Source organism: Schistocerca nitens, chromosome 1 (genome assembly GCF_023898315.1).
Source record: "Schistocerca nitens isolate TAMUIC-IGC-003100 chromosome 1, iqSchNite1.1, whole genome shotgun sequence".
NCBI classification, from domain to species: domain Eukaryota; kingdom Metazoa; phylum Arthropoda; class Insecta; order Orthoptera; family Acrididae; genus Schistocerca; species Schistocerca nitens.
Window position 1 is genome coordinate 426,730,178 of NC_064614.1, and position 24,078 is coordinate 426,754,255.

At 38.5% G+C, this 24,078-nt stretch overlaps 1 protein-coding gene across 4 annotated transcripts in view; it reads right to left on the reverse strand.

Annotated features, from left to right (window-relative positions):
- Positions 1–24,078, reverse strand: part of LOC126250572 (E3 ubiquitin-protein ligase Bre1) — a 260,407-nt gene that overhangs the window by 201,782 nt on the left and 34,547 nt on the right. For all 4 annotated transcript variants that reach the window (XM_049951572.1, XM_049951573.1, XM_049951571.1 and 1 more), the window contains exons 5-6: positions 14,357–14,478; positions 1,179–1,406 (exon numbers count right to left, since the gene is read on the reverse strand). In XM_049951572.1, the coding sequence (XP_049807529.1) occupies positions 1,179–1,406; positions 14,357–14,478 (350 nt within the window). The remainder of the gene's footprint in view (positions 1–1,178; positions 1,407–14,356; positions 14,479–24,078) is intronic.

Sequence of the window (24,078 nt, forward strand, 5' to 3'; positions counted from 1 at the left end):
GAACAAGAATAAATACACACCTCAAATGAAAAAAAAATTGAGATATGGAATGAAATGCAGTGTGGACAAAAAAGCAAGATTACGGTAGCAACTAGAGGAGACAGAAAAGACAAAGGATAAATTAACATTAAATAATAGGATATTGAAATTGGGGGCAACTTTACATATCTAGGAAATGTGATAATGGAAAATGCAAGAATGGAGGCAGAAGTTAGTGAAAGAGTACAACACAGCAATGCATTTTATCAGTGTGAGAGGAGCTCAGTCTGGGGAATGGAGGTGCCAATCAAATGTACAGAAATGCTGTACATGACATACTTTACACCCAATGCCCACTGACACATGCGTCAGAGACGTGGACAATGACAAAAAGAGAGGAGAGCAGAATCCCAGCCAGTAAACTGGAATTTCTAAGAAGTATGTCAGGGAAAATGAGGAGAGGGAGAGGGAGAGGGAGAGGGGAGGGGGGGAGAGGGGAGGGGGGAGAGAGAGGGGGGGGGGGTAGAAATGCAGATGTTACAAACAAAATTGGAGTTAAAAAGCTGACTAAGAGAATTAAGAACAGGGTAAAATGGTTTAGACATGAAAAGAGGATGGTACAGGGAAGACTACCAAAACCAATTATGGAGGCCAAGTTTGAGAGCAAGCTAGATTTACTCAATAAAGATGAGTTTATGGAGAAGGTACCTGAACTGCAGCAAAATATTTATAGGAGACAAATGGTGGGAAGACAGAGGAAAGTGGTGAAATATCATAGACATCCCAAGCTAGCCAGATGCTGAATTAAGGGGAAAAAATGATGATGAAAAGGGAAATTATTTAACAAAGGTACTTATACAAATAGCAAAAGATGTATGTCAAAGATAATGAAAGAAAAGAAACCATCAAATGTAAAATAAAAAATCTGCTATTAAAGAAAAGGTGACAATTTCAAGCAAACAGTGAAAGGAACTTACCAATGGACACTGAAGGTCTATCAAAAACAGGCACATGTAATATCACACATGCAACTTCATAATCACAGGACAAAAAAAAAAAAAAAAACACCACAGACCAAACAAATCATTACAAAAATGAGAGAAAAATAAATGACACAGGTAACAAACAGCAAGCACATGTGAAGGCATTACAGGAAACTTCCATTACATAAGAGAACATTACTATAGGATATTTCTTACCTTCTTTTGTGAAACACTTGTGGTGACAACAGGTTTGACAACACCCTTATCATCACCATGAATTTGCTGGTATGCTTTGAGTTTCTCATAAGCTTCTGCTAAGTGATTCTCCAGCTTGTCGTTACGCGACTGCACTTTAAGCAGCTCATACTGTAAATCATCAATCTGGTTTCTTAGCTCTGCTGCCTCAGTTTCCTTCCCTGTAAGACTATCCTGCAGTTCAGCCATCTGAAACAACCAACAGTAACGAGAAGTGGTCTCCAAGTTAACTGCAGAAACTAATGACCAAACCTAAAGTAAATGGTATAAGTTCTTCATCAAACTTTGGCAGAAAGTTAAATGTACATATAAGAATCAATTGTACATATAAGAATCAATCAAACATAAAATACTTGGACTATTCAGACTGATGTAGTTCGACTAGATGGCAATGGTAGCCATTACATGTCCACTGAAAGAACATCAGACTGAGGTCTGAGAAACCAGCAAAGGAGAAACAGGAGTACAAATTACTTTATTTATTTATTTACATGTCAAGTTTCGTAGGATCAAATTGAGGAGCAAATCTCCAAAGTCATGGAACATGTCAATACGTGAAATTACAACAAAGAAGTAATAACAGATAAAAATAAAATGTTTATGCACCCGAAAAAAGTCAGTCCATAAGTTTAAGCAAAGGCAATCGACAATACAACAAGAACCAGCTTAATTTTTCAAGGAACTCCTTGCCATAGTAGAAGGAGTGACCCATGAGGAAACTCTTCAGTTTCGATTTGAAAGTGTGTGGATTACTGCTACGATTTTTGAATTCGAGCAGTAGCTTATTGAAAATGGATGCAGCAGTATCTTTCTTTACAAGATTAATGAAGTCTGATCCAAATGCAGGTTTGATATCTGCCGGGTATAAACTGAGTGAAAGATGCTTATTCTTGGGAATAAGCTAATACTGTTAACAAGAAATGACAGTAAGGAAAATATATACTGAGAGGCCAAATACCAAGACTCATGAACAGGAGTTGACAAGAGGTTTGTGAACTTACACCTCTTATTGCCTGAACCGCGCGTTTCTGAGTCAAAAATATCCTTTTAGAATGGGAAGAGTTACCCCAAAACATAATACCATATGACATAAGCGAATGAAAATAAGCAAAGTAGACTAATTTTAGTGTTGAACGATCACTCACTTCAGATACAGTTTGAATAGTAAAAACGGCAGCATTAAGTCTTTGAACACGATCCTGAATGTTGGCTTTTTACGACTGTTTACTATCTATCCGAACACCTAGAAATTCGAACTGTTCAGTTTCACTAATCATATGCCCATTCTGTGAAATAAAAACTTCAGGTTTTCTTGAATTGTGTGTTAGAAACTGTAAAAACTGAGTCTTACTGTGTTAGCTGTTATGTCATGCTCCAATTGAAAGTGTGATTCTTAAGCAGTATTTAGATGCTTGATTTTTTTTTTTTTTTTGGGGGGGGGGGGGCAGATTGACTAGAGCAGTAGAATTCAGTTTAACTTTTGATTTTTCCTTCTTTTCTCTGTGAGGTTTTGGTTTCTGTGAGGACTTTCCTGTCTTGACTTCTGGGGCAGAAGAGGACTCTACGATCGGCAGGCTGTGGCTCCTTTAGCCACTAGCTGGTGGTAGACTGATTGTCTGTTTTGTCTTGGGTGGGAGGGGGAGGGGGCACCACCTTGGCAGGCATCCTCTTCCCTGGTGGTTACACAGTAGGATGAGGCATCACCAGCTCTACCAATGGGGTGGTTGCTACTAGTGCACTGGTTTGGGGTTTTAGGAGTTGATGCCCCTCCCCCAACTGAAAAACAGTAACTGACAACTGACCAGGGCCAGAAATTGCTGTTTGGTACCCTTTATCACACTAAGTGTGGACTTTGACACAATATTTGATGTCATATTGACTGAGTGGTATCATTCAAGCTTTTTCCTAGCATCTTCTTAAAAAAGGCAGTCAAGTGTTTTATATACCTGAATTCTCTTCTTTCTCCCGAAAACTGAACATGTCAGTGTAGAAGGGGGAAGGCGTTCTGCACAGTTTACGAACATAAAGGTTTGTTCACATGGGCTGTATTCATGTATTGTCCTTCCACATGTTCCACAAGTGGTGCCATTAGCACAGCAGGACATGTGTCCAAACCTCTGGCACCTGAAGCATCTCTTAGGAGGAGCATTACAGGGCTTGATAACACACCTATAAACCATGAACTTAACTTTCTCAGGTAAAACACTGGCATCAAAGACTTAGGAAGAAAGCTCCTATGTCTCTGAATGTAACAAACAAAATGTACGCCACACTGCTTAAAGTTAGAGCATAGTTCATCTGTTTGTAGCATTAGGTTCTAAGGGAAAGAAGACATGGAAGTCTGCTGCATTTTTTGTGAGGAGGGACAGTAAATAGTATATCCTTGCATTTGTCATAGGCCAGAACTGCATGCGATTGGTCAGCATCCAAAGTTTCGATAAGCTGAGATCCATTTCACAGGTTCTTTCTTGCAGCAGCATCCTCAACATGTTCAATAAAAATTATGGCTCTGTTGCTGCAAAAGACTCTCTATCAATCCTGGAGCATACCAAGAACTGGGAGAAATGTCTACCTATACATCTCCTTGCCTGAATCTCATCATGTAGCCGAAGACAGAAAAAGTCATGGTGTTACAAGGCTCTGCATTAAATTCTTGTATTTTATCTGCTGAGACAGTGGTGTTGGTACAGCCACCAGTATGGGTGAGTTTGATCTGCTTCACTGCTGACCATCTGTCTTGATGCCACTCACTTCGACTGGAGGCTCTCCCCATGGGATTATCCCACCATGGTGAAAGGCTATATGACATTTTGGCCACTGACCTTAGTCCGAGTGCTGCGAATTGGACAGGCACCTACTCCTCAAAATATGTGGTGAGGTTACAACTCTAGCATTATCAGCACTGTCAGGGGACTACGACTATGAGGGTACATGATGACCTCCCACAGGATGGATTGGTTACCAGGCTGGATATCGGAGGTGGACATAAATCCAGTCTAATAGTAGGTGCAGAAGCATAGTGGATAGATCATGCACCATGTAAGACATCCCCAAACAGCCAGCACTTGTGTGAAGTTTAGAAAAGTGGAGGTCAAGCCCTAAAAGGGGACCACTGGTAATTAAATCAAAAACATCATGGGAAACATTGTGAAATGGACTACAACTGGTGGGCATTCTAATAATAGCTGAGTCATCAATGTAAGAGCAAAACTTGACTAGGTATAAGACTCCTTTCAGTTGCCTCTTATGACAGGCAAGGAATTACCATGGATTACCCATTGACGCAGGCGGATTTAAGAACGGTGATCAAAATCATATCACAGGATCTACAACTCTTGACACAAGATCTGCTTCATAATAGATGGAAACCTGTTCAGTTTTACAGAGAGTATGCTGCGGCATTGGCCCCCTAACTAGTTTGCATTTATTGCATATATCTTGTCCAACGCAAAGTCCCCAGTGACTGGAAAAAAGCACAGTTGACTCCCTTATATAAGAAGGGTAAAAGAATGGACACAAAATTACAAACCAATATCCTACACATTGGAATGCTGCAGAATTCTTTAACATATTCACAGTTCAAAGCACTCTGTCCTCAGGCCACGAGTGGCCTACTGGGACCATCCAACCTCCGTGTCATCCTCAGCGGAGGATGCGGATAGAAGGGGCGTGGGGTCAGCACACCGCTCTCCCGGTCGTTATGATGGTATTCTTGACTGAAACCACTACTATTTGGTCGAGTAGCTCCTCAATTGGCATCACAAGGTTGAGTGCACCATGAAAAAATGGCAACAGCGCATGGCGGCCTGGATGGTCACCCATCCAAGTGCCGACCACGCTCGACAACGCTTAACTTCAGTGATACCATGGGAACCAGTGTATCCACTGCGGCAAGGCCGCTGCCAATATTCACAGTTCAAATATAATAAATTTACTCGAGATGAAAGAGCTTCGGTCCATACATCATGAATTTCGAAAGCATCACTCATTTTTTTGTATGACAGCCTGTAAAAGATGGATGAAGGGCAAAAGGCATACTACATATTCCTAGATTTCCGGAAAGCATTTGACAAGGTGCTCCACCGCAGACTGCTGACAAAGGTTCAAGCATACAAATAGGTTCCCAGATATGTGTACGGCTCAAAGACTTCTTACGCAATAGAATCCACTATGTTGTTCTCGATGGTGAGCATTCATCAGAGACAAGGGTATCATCATGAATGCCCCAGAGACAAGGGTATCACTTCGAGTGGGAACTGTGATAGGATCACTCTTACACCCTATATACATAAATGATCTAACAGACAGGATGAGCAGTAATCTGTGACTGCTGATGATGCTGTGGTGTACAGGAAGGTATCATTGTTGAGTGACTTCAGGACAACACAAGATGGCTTGGACACAATTTCTAGTTGGTGTGATGAGTGGCAGCTTGCTCTAAATGTAGAAAAATGTATGTTAATGCAGACAAGTAGGAGAAGCAATCCCATGTTGTTTGAATACAGCATTAGTACTGTGCTTCCTCACGTGATATCAATTAAATATCTAGGCATAACATTGCAGAGCAATATGAAATGGAATGAGCATGTAAGGATGGTAACAGGTTAGATGGATGGCATAATTTGGTTTATTGGGGGAATTTTAAGAAAGTGTAGCTCAACTATAAATGAGAAAGGGTATAGAACATAAGTGTGAACTATTCTCCAGTACAGCTCAAGTGTAGTGGACCCCACCAGTTCAGACTAAAGGCACTATAGGGAAAATTTAGAGAACTGATATTTGCAAAAACAACTTCTACTACTGCTAACATACATTTCATGTAAGGGCCATGAAGATAAGAGAAATTAGGGCTCGTACAGAGGCATACAGACCTTCATTTTTCCTTTGCTCAGTCTGCGAGTGGAACATGGAGGGAAATTACTAGTACAGGTACATCAGATCAACAAACAAATAGTTTCAAAGAAATAGATGAATTTGTGATTTTTTTTGTTGTATATGTACTTTACGTGGGAAAGCCCTTCACTTACTGGGGTCCAGGTCAAGAACTATGAGTATTGTGTTGAAATCACAGTGAACCTCTATATATGTGTATGTGTTCAAAATACACTTCTTGCAACACTTTTTAGTCTCTGGCAATAAAAAGAAAACTGTCATGAAATTTATGTATTGTTATTTTAAACAAAACAAAAGTTATTGTGAAAAATGAAAAAAGAAGATCAGCCTACATGCCTGTGAACTTTGATGAAAGATGTTTTGATGCTCAGGGAAGACCATATTTTTTTCTTGTCACCCTTTCCCCTTTTTTACAAAATACGTTATTCATTTTTGGAGAACACGAAGACAAAAAAGTAACAAAAAGTGTCACAAAATTAAAGCTAGAATCTCTACCTTCTGCAAATTACGTGTGTCCTGGTCGCAGCAGAACAGGTGGTCACATAAATTTTATCAGATTTCAATTAATGAACCATAACTTGTATTTTTTACTTAAATAATACCCTCTTGAGGACATTTGATCAGCTGACACCATATGTTGCAGACAATATACATCTACATGTACACACAAGGTTACTGTAGTTAAATTGAGTCATTATGTACAAGGTCTAGAAACACAGCTTGCTTTATTCATACATCACATTTTGGAAACAATAGATGCAGGTTCCATCTTTCCAGATTGCCGAAAGGTGTTCGACATTATACTACACTGTCTGCTACTTAAAAACATGTGATAGTATGGAGTACCTTTGCAGATGTGTAATTATGTCGAAGAACATTTATCTTACAGAACCCAGTACATTCTACTGGATGGAACTGTTCTGCAGAAACAAAAAGTAACATCAGGTGCTCCCCAAGGACACATAATAGGGCCTCTAATGCCCTCACTATACATGAAAGACTTAGATAGGATCAGTAGCATTCATAGATGATTGTCTTGTCTACTTTAAAGTATCACTGAAGATCTTAAAGAAATTAAGAACGACTTGGAGAAAATTTCCATTTGAGGACATGAATTACAACTTTCTGTACGTGTAGATAAACGGAAGGTAATTCCTAAAATAAAGGGAAAGAACCCTATACTACATTTTTACAAGAACTGTGGTGAACCTCTTGAGTATATCACATGACAGATCTAGTGATAAGATAGTACAGTGGATAGCCCATCAAAAACTGAACACATACCAAGCATAAAAATACGAAGAAAATGAACTGAACTGTGGAAGAAAAAGCAAAACACAACCAATGAACAGTCCAAGCTTAATAAGTGCAACATTGAGCGAACATCAGCAGTGGCAGCATCGTGGTTAAGTGGTCACGGTGTTGGACTGTGAAGTGGAAAAGCCATGTTCAAAGCTCTCTCGTGCCATTTAGTTTTATTTATTTATTTTTTTACAACATAATGAACTGTCTGTCCGTTCAGTGAAATGTTTGTTCTCTTTCTGTAGTCTTGGCAGTTCATCATACTATGAACTGGTTATGGAATATGAGTCATGTGGTCAGAATATGTTACCAATGCAAGTAAATGTGATGAATAGTGAGCGCAGGTGAGATACCACATAGGTGTCTCGCAGAAATGGCAACAAGCAAAGGAATTCAAAGGAATTCAAGAGCCAAAATTACCGAAAAAAAGAAAAAATGCAACTTCAAAAATGTTAAAAACATATGTTTTTTGACAGAACACAGAGACACTGTGATTGTGAAACAGTTCCATTCATTTGTTGCAGCTTATGTGACAAACTATTATGTTTTCATCATTTCCTTGGGAGTGATCATATTCACATTCATATGAACACCTAAACCGGACAAGGAGGCATATCTCACTCACTAACCAGGTGTAAAAATTAGGTGCACCGGTAAGAGATTCTCATTATAAGACACACTTACTGTCACTAATGTCATGTATGACACAACAGATGTTTTTCCGATGAAGGAATCAGCTGACTTGTCACCTTGTCCACAAATGTTTGCAGTTCTCATTTGAAAGCCACTTCCTTTTGGCTGTTAGTAGAGTAGCTGTGCAGAATCAATTGTCATTATAGGCCACTTCCTTACACCTGTTGCAAACCGACATTACACTATGACACAAATACAAATTTTAATACAACAGCGGAGGGGAAAAAATACACACACCATGAGGGAGGTTAGAACACAGCTCACCCGCTTGGCAGCCCAACACCGTGAGCAGAACACTGCCATTTGGAAGTCCACCACGTGACAACTTAACCACGACACCATTGTTGCCACTTCTCATTAGACCGTTCACTGTTTCTATTTCAAGGTCAATGAATATTTTCCGAACTGTAAGGAATCGGAAAGTTCCTTAAGGGATCGAATCGGTTGACCTATGACCTTGCGATCAAATGTTTTCGGTTCCCATTGGAGAGGCACGTCCTTTTGTCTACTAATCGCACGGTTTTGCAGTGTGGTCGCAAAACAGACTCTGAACTTATTACAGTGAACACAGACATCAATGAACGATCGGACAGATCATAACTTTGCCAAAATAAAGAAAGTAAACTTTTCAATCGAGGGAAGACTTGAACCAAGGACCTCTTGTTCCACAGCTGCTCACACTAACGACGGGACCACAGCGCTCCTGACCTTACGCTATCCTTGATGTTGCCTATCTTGCGCATGGACTACTCAGTTTGTACATTTTGCTTATTTTTTCATAATTCCACACAACTTCTTCCCGTTTTCTCGATTGATCTGTGTTCAGTTTTTCAAGGACTATCCACTGTGCCAACTTATAACTAAATCTGAGGGGGGTGCGGTGGGGAGGTTCCCTTGTTAGTGTGTGGCATCTTGACCAGACATGTCTGTTGGTAGGAGCTGCATACCGCAGAAACGCAGAGAACAGCATCACTTATTCTACCCTACATTTTATTTGGGAGCTAGGGAGCACTTTCATTTTAATTTATATGCTTAGAAGCATTGGGAAGAGTTTGCTCAGACAGAATGCCCTGGAATGGCAAAGAACCATTCCCTTTGGCAGATAGAAAGCGGCATCTTTAATTAGAGACTATTTTGTATCATTCCTTTCAAGAGAACTGACAAGAAGAAGGCAGCAGTAGTTGCTGGCAAAGTACATGATTTTGTAAGCTCAGTAACCTACTCCATTAGTGCATTAATTCTGTCAAAAAATGTGTGTGTGTTGTGTATGAACACAGAGCTATACATTGGTAGAGTCATTCTAATTAAAATCTGTGAGCAGTAAAATGAACTTATTGGATTCTTTATTTCCATGTATTTGTCATAAATATTGTGATACCAACCATACGCTGTTGATTCTATTGCAGAGCAAAAATTATCTCCATAATACAGCTTTTAACAACACTTTTAATAATTCTTAAATTTATATATTTTTAGTAATTACCTTTTTATTAGTCACATGTATTTGATTTAGGCTAAGTTGATGTAAATTCATAAATTAATTTCAGACAACAGGAAAGCTTGCAAGCAACATTGCTGATTTGTTAGAACTACAAAAACAAAGAAGATATGAATAACGATATTCGTGCAGGCCAAAATAATATTTTATGCTTCATGTAATACACGGAAATGAACAAAGTAATAATAAAGAAATTTTATTAATTCTGCTACATCAAGAAATATTACCAGTGATTAACCAGCATTGTGAGATTTTAAAAGGAGGTGGTACCCAGCAGACACTAGTGTGATCAACTCTGGTGTATTGTTCCAACGTTTGGAAGTCTTATCGAGTAGGCATTACCACACGCACAAAACGATTCAGAGATGCTACAATCACAGCAAGTCATCATAAGCCATATGAAGAAAGTGTAACACAAATGCTCAGGAAACTTTAACAGAAGTCCATGGAAAATAGACGACATAGTTCTTGTGAATCCCTCATGGGTGAATTTGGAGGACCTATACCCAAAGAAGACCATGTAACCATTCTTCTGTAACCAATGTTTATCTCACAGTAGGATCAAGAGAATAAGACACACTAGATTTGGGGGCACAGAAGGATATAGATAGCCAACATTCCCCCACTCAATACACAAAGAAAATAGGAGTGAAAATAGATAATACTCTCCACCTTGCATAGTACAGCATCTTGCAGAAAATACGAAGTGTCCCTCCTAAGAGCTCGCGAGGCCATTTTCTCTGATGTTTCAGCAGAGATTTGCAAGTCTGCTTTTGTGGTGTATAGCTAGGATCGACCCCAACAAAGACTGCTTATCATGTCTTTCATGCGATGCCCAATGTCGACGGAAAGTGATGGTTTGTTTCTCATTTCAAACGAAATTATTTTTAAAGCATAATTTTATGTGCCCATTTGGGGTAGAGCGGTCCCAAATTAGCCTCGTGTGATATTAATTTTAGCAATATGTATTAATAGGAACAGTAAAACACGAAGAATAAGCAGTGCTCCAGCAGCAACAGCACGGCCCTCAACCGTGCTGACTGCTACCGCCATGCAGCAGTACTGCTCTGTTGCTGCTGCAGTCCCGGTTATTCTTTATGTTTTACTGTCTCTGTTAATACATATCAACAAAACAAATATTGCAGTACACTAATCTGTAACTGCTCTATCGAATGGGCACACAAAATTTTACTTACAAATAATTTTGTTTGTAATGGGAAAAAAACCAATGCTTTGCACTGACACTGGACATTGCATGAAAGATGTGATGAGCAAAACCTGCTTGGCCTGACTCCAACTACATGTTGCAAAGATAAAATAGCAAATATCTGCCGAAACATCAGAGAAAACATGCCTGACAACTTGTAGTTGGGACACTCAGTACATACACGCAGATTAATAGTTGTTCCTGTTTTCGTAAGCCAAGAAGATTAGCTTTCTTTGTGTCCTTTTGATCTACCATATTATATAGTGGAATCTGCTCAACTACAAATGATTAGCAACCACAACATTGAGTTATAGTGAGACATACATTTTATGTCTGGTATGTGTAGTGGGTAGTAGGCTGTCAGACAATTTCAAACAAATTATGTCTATTGTCACAGCTGCAACACACTTTTCTTAGAGCCACAAGTATTGCTCTTGCAGTTACCATGTATGTTGATTCAATCACAGATCAAGGACAGTCCTCTTCAAATAACAGTCTGTTAGATGAACCGTGTCTTCATGGGCAAACCGCAAGAGAAAAAAAATTAAGTATGACGAACGCTGTTTCTTTCTCACTGAGGCGTTGGAGAAGATACAATCACTTTGGATGTAATTACCTGTATTCTGGTATTCGAAACTGATGGGAAAAGCTTTTTTAAATTGTTTTAACATATATGTGACGAAATGTTTGTGCCCAAAAAGAACATAACAATGATAAAGAATTATTTGAAACTGATATGCCTTTTCTATAGTCACTTTACTGCCACAGAATGGAGCTCTCCTCCATCACTTACTAATGATAGTTACACAGCAGATATCAAGAAAGATATTTTTAAGATACACTTCTTTATGTTAAAGTAAAGGTGATAACTGTAGTGAATGAACATTTAACTGAAACCTTACACAATGTAGCAGAATAGATCCAAACGTGTCCTGATACGCAAGAGTTGTAAAGATGGGAACTGAAGGAGATGGTATGAACCAGCATATGTTCTTTACTGACAAATCTGAATCCAACTGATTTGTTGAAGTGAGACTCGCAAACAGAACATGACAACTAGAAGGTTGCAATCGTGGGCTGCAAGTGAATTATTGCAGTATACAGAGGATATTGATTTCAAATTCCCTTCTTACTGTCTTGTGTGAAATATTTCAACCAAAGATACTGAATCCAGCACTGTCACATCACAAAATATGTCTTGTCTGATAACATAACATATCAAAATACTCAAAGAAGATTGCACCAGTCATTAATAGATTTCATTCGGATTTTGTACTCAACACTGACCAAATGGTTTGTTAAACTGGAGTCAATATTCTACTGCCCTGAAATGAGAAATGTCCTGTGCACTATCCTTCCCACCCCTCCCACAGTGATATTCCGCCGTACACCGAACGTACACAACATATTCGTCTATCCCTACACAACCCCTGCTCCCAACCTCTTACCTCTTGGCTCATACCCCTGTAAATAGACCTACATGCAAGACCTTTCCTATCCATCCACCCACCACCACGTACTCCAGTCCGGTCACAAACATCACCTATCCCATCAACGACAGGGCTACCTGTGAAACCAATCATGTGATCTACAAGCTGAGGTGCAACACTTGCTGCATTATATGTGGACATGACAACCAACAAGCTGACTGCCTGCATGAATTTCCACTGACAAACTATGGCCAAGAAACAACTGGACCACCCTGTTGCTGAGCATGCTGCCAAACATGGCATCCCTCGTTTCAATGACTGCTTCACAACCTGTGCTGTACGTATCCTTCCCGCCAACACCAGCTTTTTTGAACTGCGTAGGTGGGAACTTTCCTGCAATATATCCTATGCTCCCACAACCATCATGGCCTCAACCTTCGTTAGTCGCTGTCCTCTCCCATCCAGCCCCTTCTCTGTTCCCATTCCAGCACTATACATTCCTAATTCTTCCATCACACCCGGTCTTTTTACTTCTCTCCTTTTCCACTATCCCCTTCCCACCTCTCTGCTCCCTCCGTCTAACCTGCAGACTGCACATAGCTGCCCTACCCTCTTTCCATCTTGTTCCTCCGTGCTCCCCAACAGCATGTCACTGCCCGCCACACCTACCCTACTATCCCTCCCCCTCCTGGACCCAGCCTCCTCCTTAACCCCATTGAGTCACCACTTCCATCATGCATGGGTGCTACTGCTTGCAGTGTGGCCTCAGTTGCCTGAGACTACAGTCGTGTGAGTGAGTTGTGTTTGCGTTAGTGTGAATGTGTGTGTTTGTTGTCTAAGTTTGACGAAGGCCTTACTGGCTGAAAGCTATTATTTGTGGCAGTCTTTTTGTTATGCCTATCTGTCACTCAAGGCAACGGCCTTGCCGCAGTGGATACGCCGGTTCCAGTGAGATCACCAAAGTTAAGCGCTGTCGGGCGTGGTCGGCACTTGGATGGGTGACCATCCACGCCGCCATGCACTGTAGCCATTTTTCAGGGTGCACTCAGCCTCGTGATGCCAATTGAGGAGCTACTCGACTGAATAGTAGCAGCTTCGGTCTAGAATACCATCTTACGACCGGGAGAGCGGTGTGCTGACCCCACGCCCCTCCTATCCGCATCCTCCACCAAGGATGACACGGCAGTTGGATGGTGCCGGTAGGCCACTCGTGGCCTGAAGACGGAGTGCTATCTGTCACTCAGCATCTTCGCTATATGGTGAGTAGCAACTTTCCTTTTCAAAATATTTTTACATTCCATCCTGGATTTTCCCATTGTTTGATTAGTCAACAATCTATGTATTTTGCCTCATAGAGAGGAGAGGAAAACAACCTTTTTGTTTGTAACTGATAGTATAGATAATATTATAGATTCCTATTGCATCATTGGGTCTTCACAATAAAAATCCATAGTCTTTTACATAATCCAACATGTTAAAAGTGTCTTCATGAACACAAACCACTTTTTTTTCACTGCATATTCGGCACAAAACATGTATAACCAAGAAAATTACTTTTACCCAGTGTGCTTGATGCAGAGAATTTCTCAGTTTTGCTGCTTTTACCACGAATGCCATAGGATGTGCTTTATGAGGACTTGCGATAATACGAACAAAATAAGTCAGCCTTTGACAATCAGAAATAATGAGAGAGAAAGAGATATCAACTGCAGCTGATCTTCCCACATTCCTAGAGTGGTTCCTGCTTAGTGCCACCACCTCCAACAGTCATCATGGAGTAACTGGTCTCAAGATCATCTCACACAGATCTTTTAAAATCAAATTAAATCATATTATGTGGTAAAGTCTGTTTTAAATTTAAACTTTTGATAGGTTGTGGAAATCAAATGCAACTCCTTCCACACTGAAGACAGTGATGCAAACCATTCGGCTATGGGGGTACTCACTCAAACACAAGGCTTCAACTTACTCATGCATGCACAATGTAACAGCAGAGATGGAAAGTTTAGTCAAAGATTTGGGGGGGGGGGGGGGAACTATTTTCCAAATGCTGCTTCCTAGTTTGATACATTAGTAGGTTTTCAATAGCATCTTTTAAATTTAAAATGGCACTTACCTTAAGTGAAATTGTGTGGTACTTCTCATGCAACGATGTGTTTAATGCTTGGAGATTACGATTCTCAGCCTGGATTTCAATGTTCGCTTGCCTAATTGTTTCATCCATATTAGGTGCTTCATCTACAAAGACACAAAACACACAAAATATTTTAACGCAATGATCAGTGACAGACTTAACCTCAAAGACTACTGTTATAGAATTTATTTGCTAAAAATGGTGCAGTTACACTTTTTCTCCAAACAAAGAACAATTAAAGCAACTGCTTAGCAACAAAGATAACAGTGAGTAAATACCACAATAGATGGTAATCTTCTGTTTCATGATGAACCACATTTATACTTCAAACTAGTTACATTACACACCTCATATAGTGTTAAGATCTATTCAATTAAAGCTGAACTAGAAAAATGAGGCCAAGTAACAATAGTAGGGTGTCAGTAAAGTATCAGACAATACGCCTTTGTCAAGTACTTAAATATTTAATGACTTTTCATGCAACAATCTAATTTTAGCATACATATAAACATTACATATAAGCCATTTGCAAGCACAAACAAGCAACGTTCAAAGAGGTGTCTATATAACACTGTATGTAGCACTCAAACCAAAACAACTGCACTTAAAAGAAAATTAAGACTGAAATCAAACTAGCTAATGGGTAAGAAAGTTACAATGCTGACTGATTATTCTGCCTTGTAGGCAAAACATATCTACCACTATTCAATGAAGATAGAATGTCTTCAGGCTTCTATACTTGTAAATAAATAAATAACTTCAATCATGTCACGTGTTTGGAGTAATGTACGTAAAACTTACAGGAATCATCAGGAATACTACAGCAGAATTCTGTATACTAAAAGCAACATATTAATATTTATTTCAATATTTAACAACTTACAATTTGTTTCATAGTTTATTGCACAATACCCGTGCAGGAATAGAAGTATATGCATATTAATTTTCTTAATTCTAAAGCACTGATCTGGTGTCTGAAATCATCATTCTAGAAGTAGAAAGTCAATGTACATACATCATAGATATGAATCAAGGAATAGCAGGCTTGGAATACTAACAAGTTGTTATTTTCCAGTTCCAGTACTACAGTTAAGCCTGTGGGTCATGTAATTTCTTCTACAAAATTGTTTGTTATACGGTACAAGCAATTCATTAATGTTGTGACACCTTGTATGCCATTCTTTAAACCAAGTTATCTGAACATTTCACAATGTTTCACTGAAGTTTTCACATGAAACGATTAATCTTGTTACTACTCTATAATGACTGGAGAGCAGCCATAAGCACAAGTGGAACTACTGCTGAAGTGCAGTGAGTGTCAGATGAATTGAAAAACTTCTAAATATGAGTGATGAATCAAAGTGTGAAATGCATTACAAAGAATGTGAAGAATTTGATTTTGGAGAAAACTGATGATGGTCCTTCTCAAAACTGAGATTGAGTGGTGAATGAGGTGGAGAAAGTGATGACAAACTGGTGGCTGAGAAAAGCTGCAGGGCACAAGAAGAATGTCATTACTAGAGACCTGAAAAGTCAAACATCTATTTTTGGCAAAATTTGTGTTTTTGTGTAAATTATTAAACATAAAAATTTAAAAGGTTGTCACACTATGTGCCTGAAGGCAAAGCCCTAATGATTAGAAATAACTTTCTGATGACAGGGAAGCTTTTTGACAGGAATGTTTGCTTTTGCAAAAATCTTCCAAAACTTCTTTTCCTCAAAATGGTGTCTGCTTTTCTCTTTTTGGTTCTATTTTAAGTTTTCTACAAATTATTATTTCTGTTAAAAATCAGCAGCTTTTTCCCACTGTAGAACTGATGGTTTCTCTGATGTAAAGTGTTTCCTGACATTTTTCCTTTCTCACACAATTTGATAATTACAAAATCTCCAAAATATTAATTTTGACCCTTTGTGGGCATTTGCATCTATGCGATCCACGCTTGAAGTGCAACAGACAGAACCAACAAGGCATTTAGCACAAAAATTAATGTTCATACACTGGGAGGAGAATATCAGTGTCGTCAAAATGCACTGAAACGTTTGTTTTCTGGTTGCTATAGTGCAGAATGTGCACATTATAAACTGGTTGTCTGCTGTGATTGTAAACAAATTAGAACTATGAGCATCAGAAGGAACAGGAGCATTACGAGGAAAAAAGGCCCACCTCCTCCTCACAGGGCACCAGCCTACACCGATGTTCTTGAATTCCGCGAAGGCTGAATTGATGCATGGTTACAGGGAGTGCCAATCCCTTCTGGTGTTGTGAGGGAAATAATCAAACTCTATAATGGGCTAGGATTAATGTTTTCACTCATTTCATACTAAAAAAGAAAACTATTAGCAACACACAACAAAAAGCATTCAACATCAGCTACTGCACAATTACTTGCTGAGGTCAGCAGTGTTGTACAGGAGGAAGGTCAGACCTGACCTCTATCAATATTTGATACAACTGCTGTTTCAAACACCCATTGCTTAAAATTGCCACATTACAATGTCCATATTATACTTAAATTTTGACTTTTGCTAGCAGACAAACTTAAGCATTTCTTTGTCCTGAGATACGTGGTCCCACAGCTGAGTAATACATTGCATTATATGGTGTGTATTTAATATAGACCATTCAACTGCCTGTAGTTGGCGTGGCATCAGAACAGCGGGTGCACTAATTTGTCTGTCTACATTTTATTTTGCAAACACATTCTTACAGACATTACCTTTCCGAGTTGGGCTTCTCAAGATGATGGGCAATACCAGTAACCAAAAATTGCTTACTTTTTCAATATTTATATGCAGAAAACAAAGCTATTTCAAACTTTCACCGATCAAATAGTTTGCCGAGATACAATTTGCTATGAAATAGCGTTTGCCAGATAATTTTGCGTTTTTGCATTCTGAGGCACAATTCGCATTTATATTCACATTTTTTTGCAACATGCAAATTTTTCAGGTCCCTAGTCATAACAGGCAAAAACATTTACTGTTCAGAAGTTGTGTTTACATTCAAGGTATCTTGTCATTTTGTTGTGCGTCTGCAACCTGTAATTTAACAATGAACTTCTGCAGAGTATTGCAGATTTAACAAAACTACATGCTCCTTACCATAAATAAACAACAATCATGAGACTGAACTGGAATTGGAAACATTTCTAGGAATATTTCTGAATATGGTAGCAGATTGGAAGCTGAATATCAAACACTATTTTTTTCATTTTTCTCAGCTGATTACATTCAATTTTATTTGGATGTGTTTCCACACCATCACAGATTCATGCAAATCATGAGAGCACTAAACAAGGTAATGAACACAACTGGTTAATTAGTTTGAAGTGACCACTGTTAAAACAAATTCATGAAATACAAACTCAATCAAAATCACAATCTCTCTCCCATGTTCACAATCAGGCTCACTTACCCAGACAGTTCAATCATGCAAATATTAAACTGCTGACTTTGTCTACATAGAAATTTGTTGTAAAAATCCGAATTGATCTCTTGAATAAAGAGCTAAAATAATAATTTCGGAAAGTGTAGCTTGTTGATCACTTACAAAATAAACAGCCAGTCAGCCATCCTGACCACATCAAAACTTACTTTCTGTAATAGTTTAGGAATCAAGTTAGATATTGCACAAAATTTTAAAAGTTTCAATACATTCATCTTATCATCTACTAAAATAGAGGATAAATGGGCTGGTAAACTAATGTCTGCCCTCTTATTTAAATATAAAATACATTCAATTAAAATGTGGTGTGCTGAAATCTGTATACCACAAATACTACACATTGAAGGGTTGTCTTGTCAAAGCAGGAAGATGTGTCATCAAACTGTACCATAGCCATAGCTGGCTGAGAAAAATTTCGTCTTTCCTCAGCTTACTGTCCATCACTCCCAGCTGTTATTCTTCCCACAGATGCATGACCCTGTGCCTCACCAGTGAGGATCTAGCAAGTAGGCAACTGTACAGTGAAGCATGGGATTTTGAGTACGCGTCTTCTTAGTAGCCACATCCTCTTAACTTTCCAGAATCCCCATGTGTTCTGGTATCCCAAAGAATGATGCCTCACTTCCCAGTCTTTCTACATGGAGAAGGATGTCCTTGGCATATCAGTCTGGCACTTGCATTGAACATATAAAGGGCACTCAGGTAATCAGGGCAGTTGAATATCTCAACACAAATACATCCCATCTGCTCCAGTGCCATGAAAAAATAATATCTCAACATAAATACATCACATGTGCTCCAGTACCATCCTGAGTAGCATCCTGATAGCATGTAATTTCAAGTCAAATACAATAAAATTATCTGGGGAACAAATCTTGAAAAAACATATGGTAAAAAACACTGGGCAGCCAAGAGTGTCGTCCTGTTTAGACCCAATTGCAAATACATCTATATAGTTATGGTGCTCTCATAAAAAATAAAATTAAAAAAATATGCAAGAGCACAGTCAATCCTGCACATCACTAAATTTAAAATTAATCCAGGCCTCTTCAATAGCAAATTGGCAGATGGCTCCAACCCCAGGTTGGAGTTGGTATGTGTGTCATACAAAATGCAATTAGGTAGTTCTTAGCATGGGTACAAAATTGTTCCACTGCTCACAGACAATCAGGGAATATTGTTTTCACAATAGCATGAACAATGATTTTTTACACCAGTGATTCAGCAACATTGAAGAACTTTTACACCTGATACACTATGTGGAGCTGCAGCTGGCAGATCCCCAGCCTCACAAAGACTGGTTAACATCATGGTAGGTAGTGTCAATAGTAATGAGGCATATAGGTCACATGGATCCATAAATCATATAATCTACCTACGGGATACAAAATTTTATAAACTTGGATCAGATGTAGCTCGTCTGCTTCCCATGATGTCTGACTAAGGCAGTTCAGTCCTTGTCCTATCTCCTCCAGGTGTGATAGGCACAATAGCTCTGAATCAAATGTGAGGACCAGGAACCTTAACAATCTTTTGAGCTTTAAAATTATAAGTAAATCAAAAATTACACACACACACACACACACACACACACACACACACACACACACGAAGAAAATCTAAAATAAGCACTACTGGCAAGACAACAATTTGATAACTACTGCAGACAGTTTCATCCTGCCTGATATGGGGAAGGAGACCACAACTGTCTCCCTTCACGAATTGGGGAAACTGTCCAATCTGATGTATTTCATTTAAAGACTTTAAAAGAATTTCTCTTGAATTCTTTGCAACTGCCACAGCATATTGTACTTAAAACCAGTTGTGACTGAATTCCCAGCAGTCCAAAAGTTTTGAGACTGGATTAATAAATAATAGAGAAATGTTAACATGGTGATTTTTAATGATTCTCCCCCCACATTCATACAGCTATGTGAAACAATCAAGAAAGTCCTCCTTTCCTCCTTTGAGAGGACGTTCAGCTCTCACATCACATTGGTTTGAATGTCTGTTAGGTCGACAAAGTGTTGACACTTCATGTGAGTTTCTGCACATCGCAATCTTGAGACAGTTTGTACAACAATAAGACCTGACATTCCTGGTGATTTTTTCCATAAAGGGATTGTTGGTCTTTGGGTTATTCCACGTCATATCACACAGGTCGTGTCACCCATCATCTCAGATTTTATGAAATTTTGCACATTTGCTTATACTTATAACATAAGAACTTGTACAAAATATTTTTGCTCTCAGGCTAAAACTTTTTTATAATGGATTTTAAATGTAGTAATATTCTGATAAGTGGGCACTGCAAGAATGTCAATGCAAAATGGTACTTACCTACATAAATGCCCATAACTCAGGTGTTTATGAAGCTTTTGATTTGGAATTGTTTTTTCATCAGTTAAGAGAAGCAGATACTTAACAGACATGTAATTATTTAAGCAGTAAAGTTACAAAAAACGATACAAAAAATTTGATATGTTTCACTTTCCAATTTCCAGAAAAAGTCCAGACACATTGCAGCAACTGAAGTTTGTCATCTGGATTGCATTACTTGAGATAAAAGTAATAATAATGACAACAACAACAACAAAAATAATAATAATAACAGACAGTATCTTACAAAGTGTGGCTGGAAAGTTTTAAGAATGAGCTTGTAACTGTACAATGGTGATACTTACATGTTACTGTGATGCATCTTCTTCAAAATAGTCCCCTTCTGGCTGAACACACTGACTACAACGGTGTTTCCACTTTTGGAAACATTCCTAGAATTTTTTTTGCTGAAGTGTGTTATGGACGCTCTCCGTATTTGCCTGGATGTCTTCAATTGAGTCAAATCGCTTCCCTTTCAGTGAAACTTTCAGTTTAGGAAACAGGTAGAAGTCTGCAGGAGCCAAATCAGGGGAATATGGTGGTTGTGGAAGCACAGGAATTTTGAATTTGGCCAAAAATTCAACGATGGAGAAGGCACGATGAGCTGGATCATTGCCATGGTGTAGCACCCAACTTCTGTCTTTCCACAACGCAGGCCTTTTCTTCTGCACCTTTTCATGCAAACGCTCAAGGACACATTTGTAGTATTTCTGGTTAATAGTCTGTCCTCCAGGGGTAAATTCATGATGCACAATACCGGTAGAATCGAAAAAAGAAGTCCTCAACATTAGCTTCACCTTCGACCGACTTTGCAGTGCTCTTTTCGGTCATGATGAACCTCGAGTGTTCCACTGCGAAGACTACACTTTGGTTTCAGGATCATATCCAAATACCCATGATTCGCCACCTGTAATTACACTATTTAACAAATATGGGTCATTTTTAGTCCGATTAATAAGTTTTTGGCACACTTCAAGCCAGTATTGTGTCTGGTCACTTGACAACACTTTTGGAATGAATTTTGCGGACACTCAACGCATGTTCAGATCTTCGGTTAAAATTGACTGAGTTGCATAGAAACTTAAATTAAGTTCATCAGCAACCTCCCTAATTGTAAGTCCACGATCAGAGCACACTTTGTAGCGAGATTTCACAACATTTCCATTCGTTTTTGAGGTGGAAGGACGGACGGACCGTGGTTATATTCAAATGATTCACCGACATTTTTTAAATCTGTTGAACCAGACAAAAACGTTTGACTGGCTCATACAATTATCTCCAAAAGCTGTTTTTCATATTTCGTAAGTCTCAGAAGCTGATTTCCCAGTTTTAAAACAAAATTTTACACAAACTCGTTGCTCCATTTTCACGCTGACAGAATCCGGCAACAAGCCCTAACAGACCCGCACTCAACCAGCTGCCACAATGGACTGAATAAAGGAAATAGCAGTTTCCTGTCAGAGAGCATTTAAGGACAAGGCAATGACTCACTCCCCACCCTCCGTGTACCTGCCCACCAAACCAGTAAGCAGTAGTGATTCTTAAAACTTTCCAATCACACCTCGTATTTTCAACATATCACTGTCATATTTCCCTAGATGTCATACGAGGGATGTATCTTTATTGGAAAAAAGTTAATAACTATTCTTGACTTACAGGCATATAGAAAAATCAACTTAAGCTTCTGTGGTCCAAACAACGATTTTTAAATATGTAAAACACTTTCTGACAGCTCATACAAGTTTTATTTTTATCGAAACTCTGAAGAAGCATCAGAGTTTTGATAGATATTGGATGTTCATTTAACATATATCACATAATTGTTCAGAAGATCATTCAAATCAGATTACATAATCTGACAATCTACAGTAAGGCTGCCTCATGAAAGTACAGAGCCAAAAGTTATAAATTTCGTTGAAACATTTTCACTACACTGGTTAACTTTATTTAGGGTGTCAAATTAGCATCTTCAAACAAAAATTATTCTAGCCACACTAACATTAATTTAAAAGGTACATGTTCAGCAGTGATGATCCTTGAAACTATCAATGAAACTTCTTAAGAACATCTCTGTTTTTAACCTACTGTGACAAATTATATTCTGTTAACTTCATATCTTTTTCATTAAAGTAATACATTCTGCCTAACGATGTTGATTTAGGTACACCAACAGCACATAAAATGCTTTCCAAAGGCACAAAACAGGAGTCTTCCTTCTCAAGCTGCTAGTCCAGGTGGGTGGAGAAAAAGTAGTTCACCATCCCTTCTTCATTACAGACTTTTCTGACAAGGTACCACCTGTCATCATATACAGCTGCTACAAAAGAATTTTGTTGAGGACAAGAGAATGTTCCTTGAGGGGCATTTTTGTTGAGTGAAAAAAAAAATCAAGAAAGGCTTTTTAGAAGAAGTTTTTCTTCTAATCTGTACAGAATCACAAAAAAATGGTTTGTAATGGTGAAAATTCCTGGTACTAGGTATTGTGTGGTTCGTCAAAAATCACTTCTCAAGGTTCTTGTGTAGAAAATCTACATTGACTTTCTGTAAGAAGTGAAAAAAAGCACTTGTCATATCAGCTTTCCAGAATAAATAAACACCAGATGCAGTTGTTATTTGTGCATCATCCGCTAGTTGAAGACTAGCTCTTCTCAATATATGTGTTACAGTTTCTTCCAAACCAACACGCACAGATTTACTGTGGTTGGAAACCAAATGGAATGCTCAGCATCAATAAAAAAAAAATCGTTTTTGTGCTCACACACATTTTTAAAGCTTTTTCTATTCTTATATTAAGCAGCACATCTATCAGTGAAATAATGCACTTGTGGGTAATGCTCTGCCAGCTACTTGACCATTTCTTTCTGGACAGCATTTACAAATCCTACACCACGTTCCATATCATCACTTAAAAAGCAGTGGTTCACTATTACCTACTTTCTTCATTTACCACATAAACACACGCGGGATGAACTATACAGCTGCTTCTTGTCCAGTGGTAACTCTGAATTTCATTCTGAATTACAAAACTGCAGTTTCAGCAAAGGCCATTAACAGAATTGCTTTTTTCAGGGTTAGATTTTCTTTCAGTTTTTTCAATGATTTAAACTGACACTTTAATATAATTGAGTGTGGTTTAACTGCCTGAAATTTTGTTACCAGCAAGTCTATGCATTCACCAACAGTTGCAGACTGCTTTACCAATTCTACCCATTGATCTGGCTGAAATCAATTTCATCTTCAGCATCTTTGTACGCTACTTTCTGTTTTAATAATTCTGACAGTTTGTCATCAGTGGGACACTTATCACAGTGATTAAGCATGCAGTCTTAGTTTTCAGATTTACGTACAAGAAATTTTATAAGTTCTTTGTATGTTTCTTCAATGTGTTCCACATCAACAAGCAGTTTTACATTTAGGTGGATACCATATACACACTGAATGAGTGCCTAGCTTTTTAGTACTGATTCATGAAATGCCACCTCCGGATCATCTGCATCACTTTCATTTGTATCATTAATGTCAGTTTTCTGTTCCAAAACTTATGGCATGTTGTGCACAGTTTTTGGTCTGGTTTTACAGAGATTCTTTTAGCAGTTAATGTTTTAGACAAAGACAAGCAGACCTCAAAGGTTATCAAACTGTTTGTCTATGTTTTTTGAGAGGATCACAACAAGTTCATCGATGACTTTCAAAAACTTTTAAGTAATAGCGTCTGTGATGTCGACACATAGTAGCATTCTCTTGATTTTGTGGAAAGCTTGTACTGAATCACAGCAATATCAAATCTCGTTGGTCTTCACTCAGCTGTTCTATTTTTAGTAAGGTATAGGTTACCAAATGACATGTTGTTTTTAGAAGTTTTCCAACAGTGCATGAATTC